At 43.8% G+C, this 9,647-nt stretch overlaps 1 protein-coding gene across 1 annotated transcript; it reads left to right on the top strand.

Annotated features, from left to right (window-relative positions):
* Positions 1-1,265: 1,265 nt before the first annotated feature.
* On the top strand, positions 1,266-8,561 carry LOC110489722 (E3 ubiquitin/ISG15 ligase TRIM25-like). The gene is made up of 6 exons (XM_021562514.3): positions 1,266-1,919; positions 2,502-2,597; positions 2,817-3,050; positions 3,155-3,314; positions 3,419-3,580; positions 5,475-8,561. Exons 1-6 carry the CDS (start codon positions 1,344-1,346, stop codon positions 6,008-6,010), a joined length of 1,764 nt encoding a protein of 587 aa, XP_021418189.3. The 5' UTR covers positions 1,266-1,343; the 3' UTR covers positions 6,011-8,561.
* The last annotated feature ends 1,086 nt before the right edge of the window (positions 8,562-9,647 follow it).

The following is a 9,647-nucleotide window of genomic DNA, read 5'->3' as shown; positions in this document are numbered from 1 at the left end:
TAGAAAAGCAGGAACCTAGGAAGAAACTTAGAAGGAGTCAAAAACAAAAACAGTTGGTCTGGGACAATGTAGCACGTACAGTGAACAGGTCAGGGTTCCATTTCTGCAGGCAGAACAGCTGAAACTGGAGCAGCAGCCTGACCAGGTGGACTGGGGACAGCCAGGTGTCATCAGGCCAGGTTGTCCTGAGGCATGGTCCTAAGGGCTCAGATCCACCGGGAGAGGAGGGAGAGAGGGACAGAGAGAGAATTAGAGGGAGAATACTTAAAATCCCACAGGACACCAGATGAGACAGGATAATTACACTAGATATAACAGACTGACCCTAGCCCCCCGGCACAGTAACTATTGCAGCACAGATAATGGAGGCTGAGACGGGGGGGTCGGGGGACACTGTGGCCCCGTCCGACAAAACCCCCGGACATATCTGCCCATCATCAGTCAGGTGGTTGTATTCGCAAGTAAATAGGCTACCTTTCATAACTCCCACACAATATTTGCATGTTACAATGTCGACACAGTGTTGTGTTGGTAACAACCATAATTCAACAAATAATTACCTGTGTACTACAGTATATAGAGGTTAGGGTTTTTCTAATTTCTCCAGTGTTAGCAAGCCTCCCTTTCTCCTAGCCTGGGTACCAGAGTGGTTGTGCTATTATTCCACTCCTTGTCACTTCTTGTCATGTGACACAGAGTACAAGGAGTGGAACGTTAGCACAGACAGGCCTGGATTTCAGGCTACATTTCTCCTCCGTCTTATCTTCTAACTAAGCCGTTTGACAGGATGAGCTGAGCAAGGCACTGTACAGCATCACTGATCTACAAATCATTTTCCATCCCAAATAACTTTTCATTATGTTCTCGCAGCACCTTGCACACACCTATCCCCTGGAACACCCTATAGTCTATGACCATGGAGGATTGCCATTGCTGCAGTACCAAGTGAGATTGCAGCCCAGGACTCCAGTTCACATATTCTAAAATCTTCCCTTGACTTTCCATCCTGCCGCCTTGTGACTTTGTCCTCCTGAATTGTCCCTTTATGAGCCGCATTATCTTCCTCAATAAATCTTTAAATAACTATGTACTTTGAGGTGTTGCGTCAAGAGAATTGGGAAGTGTAGAGTATTGCTTGGCACACATACGTACCATGAATGGAACTTCCACAGGCACCTTAGTCCAATTACAACCCTCTTCCTGGAATCTGCCCAATGCCACATCACCTACAGGTACAAAGTGTAAACACATCAGGAAATGTTCCCACTTATAAGCACAAACATGTCTTGAGAAATGATCATCTTTAATACTCTGCTGCTCAGTCTGTTAGTGTGTGCACCACAATGTCAGCAGCCATGGACTCAATCAGTTGTTCAATATGTCTGGATCTACTGAAGGATCCGGTAACCATTCCCTGTGGACACAGCTACTGTATGGGCTGTATTAAAGATTGCTGGAATCAGGATGATCTGAAGGGTGTCTATAGCTGCCCTCAGTGCAGACAGACCTTCACCCCAAGGCCTGTTCTGAAGAAAAGCACCATGCTAGCAGAATTGGTGGAGACTCTGAAGAAGACAGGACTCCAAGCTGGTACCCCTGCTCACCATTATGCTGGACCTGGAGATGTTGCGTGTGATGTCTGCACTGGGAGAAAACTCAAAGCGGTCAAGTCCTGTCTGGTGTGTCTGGCCTCTTACTGTGAGACTCACCTCCAGCCTCACTATAAATCTCCTACCTTTAAGAAGCACAAGCTGGTCAAAGCCTCCACACAACTAGAGGAGAAGATCTGCTCTCATCATGACAAACTGGTGGAGATTTACTGCCATACTGATCAGCAGTTTATCTGTTATCTGTGTACAATGGATAAACATAAAGGCCATGATACAGTCTCAGCTGAATCAGAAAGGATTGAGAGACAGGTAAGGACAACAACTCTGTAATAATTGTTCATTCACAGTATCAATGTGAGAATACTATTAATTACAAAATATTATTCACTGCACATATATTTCTGTATGACATTGAAAAGGAAGTTAGCCCACACCCAATAACTTAAGGCTGGCAGGTAGCCTAGCAGTTAAGAGCATTGGACCAGTAACTGAAATGTGTCTGGTTTGAGTCCCTGAACCGGCAAGGTGGGTGGGTGGGTGCCCAGGACCGAGTTAAGGAAATCCTGGATTAAGGCAGCCACTGTCACCTCTCTGATTCGGAGGGGTTGGGTTAAATGTGGAAAATATATATCGGTTGAATGCATTCAGTTATGTGTATCTCCTTTCCCTGAGCTAATGCCTAGGCTTTGAGTGCTTTTGCAGGCTTATGTGCTTTTTTGGCACACAGGAGACCTGGGATAGAAAATGATTGGTCATGCGCATACAGACACGCATGTGACTTTTCTTCCATAAGTCATGGACTTTGACCTATCATGAAGTTTGATCTGTTCTCAGTAAGACAGAGTCACTTGTACACATGAACAATGGACTGACATTTGTTTTTTACACCAGAGTCAACTGGGAGAGAAACAGAAGGAAACCAAACAGAGAATCCAGAAGAGACAGAAAGAGATACAGGATGTGAGACAGGCTGTGAAGTCACTCAGGGTGAGAGTTGTTGACCATTTGGATGTATTTACTTAGAAGATAGTCCCCTTTAAAGTAAACTACAGTAAAACTGAAGCCAGTGATCAGCCCAGTGCTGGGCCATGTTCCATTCCCACTGAGCCCCTCTGTTGGGAACAAGTTGTCCGGGGTTCTTGTGAGAGCTGAGTGAATGAACTGGTTGAAATGGAACCCCTCCTCTCTTTGTTTGTTTCCTAACAGCGCTCTGCACAAGCAGCAGTGGGGGACAGTGAGAGGATCTTTACCGAGCTGATCCACTCCATTGAGAGAAAGCGCTCTGAGGTGAAAGAGCTGATCAGAGCCCAGGAGAAGGTTGAAGTGAGACGAGCAAAAGGACTGCTGAAGCAACTGGACCAGGAGATGGCTGAGCTGAGGAGGAGAGAGGGCGAGTTGGAGCAGCTCGCACACACAGAAGACAACATTCAATTCCTCCAGGTGATATCAGTGACTCTCTGTCCCCAGCATCAGGTGTTACTGCTGAAAGTGAAATGTTTGTATTTCTCAACAATAATCTTTTCTGTTTTTTTATGTCTCTGTAGAGTTTCCAGTCTCTCTGTGTCCCTCCTCGATCTGAACACTTACTCAGCATCACTGTCAACCAACACGTCTTCTTTGAGGATGTAAGAAAATCAGTCACTGAGCTAAAAAGCCAATTAGGAAAAATCTGCTCTGGGGAAATTGCCAAGATCTCTGTAAAAGGTAGGTAACCTAGGCAACTACTGAGCCCTTTGACTTTCTGTAATGTTTTAGTCATGATCAGTATTGAACTGTGTTTATATATTTAATTTCCTATGTTTCCATAGTGACAAAAGTCCACATTGTTCCACCTTCTGAGCCCCGTTGTCTTCCGTCATTTGGCACAACTCAGTCTGGACTGTCAGTTGGAGGACTAGCATCACATGGAAATGATACCACCTGTCAGAAGACGAGGCCTGAACCCAAAACCAGAGAGGAGTTCTTAGAATGTGAGGAAAGAATATACCCCAGCTAGTGCATAACGTTCTGAGAACCATACGTTTCTTAGTGCTTTGTGAGAGCATGGTTATTTTGCATACAATCTTTCCAGAGTATTCTGAGAATGGTGCAGGATACCCAACTAGCACATAATGTTCTGAGAACCATGTTTCTTAGGTAGGAATTTTAGTAGTTCAGCATACGGATTTCTACATGTTTCCTCATTCTTAAAAAAAAAAGTGCTACCGGTTGCCTTCAGACAAGTGCCGTGACACTTGTGGGGGTCGTAGAGCAAGTTAGTTTGTAGCCCAAATGGTTCGGACACTACCAAACAGAAGTTGGCACATCGAGATCGCCACTTTACATAAAAACCACAAGAAAACATTAAGTTCAAAGAACATTCTATGAGTGTTATTTAAAAACATATACATTCCGTTCTCAGCATCAACAAAACTCTTTCTTGTTCATAAGTGTGTTCAGGTGTGTCGGCCGCATCCACTAATTGGCCACACCTGATCTTAATGAGTGCTTGCCAGCTAGCACATTTTGTTCCTTGGAAGTTATGGGAATGTAAGTTTTTGGTTTCCCATTGGTTCTGGGAACGAAGCCATACATTTCTTTTATAAACGTTCTGAGAATGGAAGTAAAAAAAATTAAATGACTAGGCTGCAGGAGGTTCTGAGAATGTTTTACTATGGTTACCTGAAAGTTTTCCTGGGAGGTTTTATTAACTTTTTGAAAACAGAAATTATAGATTATTTGAAGGTAATTAAATAACATTCTAAGAACATGTTTCAATAAGACTTTTAATAACACTGCTAGCTCAGTTTGGGTTAACTGTTTAGAACTCCAAGCACAGATAGGACACCTTGGAAAGTCATTTGCTTAGGCATTAATTATGCATTTATTTTTCTATTGTGGCACGGTGTCAATGAGCCTCAAACCTATGATCTTCTGTTCTCTATTCATGGAATTAGTCCACTACACCACCAGGACAGTTGTGATTCATTTTTTAAACTCATACAAACCTGTTTATTATATTCTATTCAAACAGACCATATTTCAACATAAAAAACCACTCATTAATATCAATTAGTGGGCGTGGCCAGCATACCTAAACACACTTAAGAAGATAGAGGATAGAGAGTGTTTTGTTGACGCTGAGAACTGTTTTTTCCTTCCCACCTTCTGACACCCAGGTGGCAGCACACATTGTTGCGTGCCTAGCAGATATCTTAGCTTGGATGTTGGCCCACCACCTTAAGCTCTACCTCGACAAGATGGAGCTGCTCTTTCTCCCGGGGAATGCCTGCCCACTCAAAGACCTCTCCATCACGGTTGACAACTCCACAGTGTTCCCCACCCAGAGTGCAAAGAACATTGGTGTGACCCTGGACAACACCCTGTTTTTCTCTGCAAACATCAAAGCAGTGACTCGCTCCTGCAGGTTCGTGCTCTACAAGATCAGTAGAGTACAACCCTACCTCACACAGGAAACAGTGCAGGTCCTAATCCAGGCACTTGTCATATCCCGTCTGGACTACTGCAACTCTCTGTTGGCTGGGCTCCCCGCGTGTGCCACCTGGAACTTGTCCAGAATGCTGCAGCCCGCCTGGTTTTCATCCATCCCAAGTTCTACCATGTAACCCCACTCCTCGGCACACTGCACTGGCTTCCAGTTGAAGCTCGCATCCACTACAAGACCATGGTGCTTGCCTACGAAGCAGAAAGAGGAACTGCCCATCCCTACCTTCCGGCTATGATAAAACAAAAAACTTACGTTCACACAGCTTCCAAGGAACCAAATGTGCTAGCTGGGACTGTACAATGCACTTTAATATACTACACACACAAACACCTGGATGCACACATACATTTCACCTGTTGTTTTGTCTTCCTCCTCAGATTCCTGTCCGCTCACATTGGATCCCAACACGGCATTTAACTGTCTGTGTCTGTCTGAGGGGAACAGAAAGGTGACACGGCGTTATAAGGACCAGCTTTATCCTGCCCATTCAGACAGATTTACCACCTACCCCCAGGTGTTGTGTGGAGAGGGTCTGTCTGGAGCCTGCTACTGGGAGGTGGAGTGGAGCGGGGACTGGGTTGATATAGCTGTCTCATATAAAGGGATAAGCAGGAGTGGACCTGACGAGGGTTTGTTTAGAAGCAGTAAACAGGCCTGGTGTTTGGAGTGTGATGCTTCTGGTTGCTCTTTCTATCACAATGATAAACCGACTGTCATACCTGTCTCCTGTTCCACCAGAGTAGGAGTGTATCTGGACCACAGTGCAGGAACTCTGTCTTTCTACAGCGTCTCTGACACAATGACCCTACTCTGCAGAGTCCAAACCACTTTCACTCAGCCCCTCTATCCTGGGTTCACTGTCTCTAGAACTGTGAATATACTGAAACCAAACAAGATTATTATAGCAAACTAAAACTGAAACTAAAACAAAAACTAATCTTGAAAAAACTATTCAGTAAACCGAAATAAAATAACTAACTAAATTGTAAAAATAAATAAACAAATAAATAAACATAACCTAACTAGGCAAGTCAGTTAAGAACAAATTCTTATTTACATTGACGGCCTACTTGGGACCAGTTTGTGTGTCAAAAGCAATTTGCGGCCCAGAAACAGGGCAGTTGTTTGAAAATTTGTATCATTATAGTTTCTACATACAGTGGTTCCTCCCTTAAAAGTTACGTCATACTGAAGCGCACCTTGTGTGCTGCCGCAGCATTCTGTGGCACGTCATTTAATTCTCAGCCAATTCTTCTGTTACTGCAAGTTATTGCTAGTTTGACCACCAGAGGGCATCCTTGAGAAGCATTTGATAGTACTCCCGTATTGGCATTACCAGTGAATGTAAAACCTTTTTTGTAATAACATAGTATATGGGATTAATTTTAAGAAATTTGGCTTAATTAATTTGATTAATATTATGGTGTTTCTATTCAGAGAAAAAATATGCACAGTTTGTCTCTACGTTAGCTAACATATTCCTCTCAATTGTACATTGTACATTTTTGGCTTGACTCGCCTCCCCGTAATGTTTTGTCAGCCATCTTTGCTGAAGAAAGTCCCCAGGGAGGGGTGGCTCATGTCAAATTCATCACTGGAACCACTCAATATGATTGGTCATATAAAAACCTATAGAGACATTAAAAAGGAACTAAGGTCAGGGCGTGACAGTACCCCCCCCCCCCCCCCCCCCCTCCCCAAAGGTGCGGACTCTGGCCGCAAAACCTAAACCCATAGGGGGGTGGTCTGGGTGGGCATCTATCCGCGGTGGCGGCTCTGGCGCGGGACGTGGACCCCACTCCACCATAGTCTTGGCCCACTTAAGTGGCGCCTTTGGAGCGGCGACCCTCGCCGCCGACCTTGGACTGGGGACCCTTGCAGCGGGCCCCAAATAGACAGGCGACATCATTGCTATAAGACATGAAGGTCAGTCAATGTGGAAAATCTCAAAAACGTTGAAAGTTTCTTCAAGTGCAGTCGCAAAAACCATCAAGCTCTATGATGAAACTGGCTCACATGAGGACCGCCACAGAAAAGGAAGACCCAGAGTTACCTCTGCTGTAGTGGATAAGTTAATTAGAGTTACCAGCCTCAGAAATTGCAGCCCAAATAAATGCTTCACAGAGTTCAAGCAACAGACACATCTCGACATCAACTGTTCAGAGGAGACTGCGTGAATCAGGCCTTCATGGTTTAATTTCTGCAAAGGAATAACTACTAAAGGACAAGAAGAGACTTTCTTGGGCCAAGAAACACGAAAAATGGACATTAGACTCGTGGAAATCTGTCCTTTGTCTGATGAATACACATTTGAGTTTGGTTCCCACCATGAAGCATGGAGGAGAAGGTGTGATGGTGTGGGGGTGCTTTGCTGGTGAAACTGTCTGTGATTTATTTAGAATTCAAGGTACAATTAACCAGCATGGCTACCATAGCATTCTGCAGCGATACACCATCCCATTTGGTTTGCGCTTAGTGGGACTATCCTTTGTTTTTCAACAGGACAATGACCCAACACACCTCCAGGCTGAGTAAGGGCTATTTGACCAAGAAGGAGAATGATAGAGTGCTGCATCAGTTGATCTGGCCATACAATCACTCAACCTCAACCCAATTGAGATGGTTTGGGATGAGTTGGACCACAGAGTGAAGGAAAAGCAGCCAAGCAGCCAAGTTCAGCATATGTGGGAACTCCTTCAAGACTGTTGGAAAAGCATTCCAGGTGAAGCTGGTTGAGAGCATACCAAGAGTGTGAAAAGCTGACATCAAGTCAAAGTGTGGTGTTACGGCTCTCGTTTGTGGAATGACCGGTCCAAGGTTCAGCGTTGTAGGCGTACATCGTTTTTTATTTGATGACACCAAAAGCAAAATAACGACTAAAAACGAAAGCACCACAGTTCTGTAAGGCAAAGAAACAATACAGAAAACAAGATCCCACAAAACCCAAACGGAAAATGACAACCTATATATGATCCCCAATCAGAGACAATGATAGACAGCTGCCTCTGATTGCGAACCACACTCGGCCAAAACAAAGAAATAGAAAACATAGAATGCCCACCCAAATCACACCCTGACCTAACCAAATAGAGAAATAAAAAGGCTCTCTAAGGTCAGGGCGTGACAGGGGGCTACTTTGAAGAATTTCAAATATATTTGGGTTTGTTTAACAATTTTTGGGTAACTACATTGTTCCATATGTGCTATTTCCTAGTTTTGATGTCTTCACTATTATTCTACAATCTAGAAAATAGTACAAATCAAGAAAAAAAAACCTTGAATGAGTAGGTGTGTCCAAACTTTTGACTGGTACTGTATGTGGTAGTGGAGTAGGGGCCCGAGGAACACACTTAGTGTGTTGTGAAATCTGTTACGAATGTACTGTAATGTTTTTAAATTGTATTTTGTCGAACCCCAGGAAGAGTAGATGAATGGTGATCCATAATAAATACAAATACAAATCATATATTTTGTGTTGTGGTGGTGTGACAGTGTTATATGATGCACTATTTTATATTTTATTTTATGTGTGATGTAAGTGTCTTAATGTATTTGGACCTCAGGAAGAGTAGCTTCTGCCTTGGCAGGAACTAATGGGAATCCCTAATAAAATACAAATACAAATGGACATGTAGTCTTATAATCTCCACCCGGCACAGCCAGAAGAGTACTGACTAGCCCTCAGAGCCTGGTTCTTCTCTAGGTTTCTTCCTAGGTTCCTGCCTTTCCAGGGAGATTTTCCTAGCCACTGTTTCCCTACATCTGCATTACTTGCTCTCAGGGGTTTTAGGATCAGGTCTCTGTAAAGCACTTTGTGACCACTACTGTTGTAAAAAGGGCTCTGTAAAGACATTTGATTGACTGATTTATACTAAGCCTAACCCTAAACCTGACCCAAAAGACAGTTCACTAGACACAGACCACACCTCCAAATGCATAGTTATTACAATATTTATTTAGGAAGATTAAAATGACGATTCATGAGGACAAAGTCACAAGGTGGAACGATGGTTGAACAGTTGGAGAACTGGAATATGTGAAATGTGCTCTCATTTCCCTTGGCAGGGTGATTGGCGTGAGCGAGGTGCTGCGAGAACATGCCCACTGGGCTTATACGTCAATTCAACACCTATTCCACTTTGGTTCAACGTCATTGAAATGGCGTGGAAATAAAGTTGATTCAACCAGCGGGTAATGTGTTGTTATTTAGGATGCAACATGATTTATTGATCAGTGATTCTGTACAGTGCCTTGCTCAGCTCCAAATTTGAGATTTTTGGATTCAAGCACAGTGTCTTTGTGAGATGCAGAGTAGGTGAACGGATGATCTCCGAATGTGTGGTTCCCACCATGAAGCATCTAGAAGGAGGTGTAATAGTGTGGGGGTGCATTGCTGGTGACACTGTCAGTGATTTATTTAAAATGCAAGGCACAATTAGCCAGCATGTCTACCACAGCATTCTGCAGCGATACGCCATCCCATCTGGTTTGCGTTTAGTGGGACCATCATTTGATTTTTCGACAGGACATTGACCCAAAGCACACCTTCA

The sequence above is a fragment of the Oncorhynchus mykiss genome, chromosome 15 (genome assembly GCF_057628025.1).
Source record: "Oncorhynchus mykiss isolate SJ-2025 chromosome 15, ASM5762802v1, whole genome shotgun sequence".
NCBI classification, from domain to species: domain Eukaryota; kingdom Metazoa; phylum Chordata; class Actinopteri; order Salmoniformes; family Salmonidae; genus Oncorhynchus; species Oncorhynchus mykiss.
This window is presented reverse-complemented; position numbering and strand designations above follow the sequence as displayed.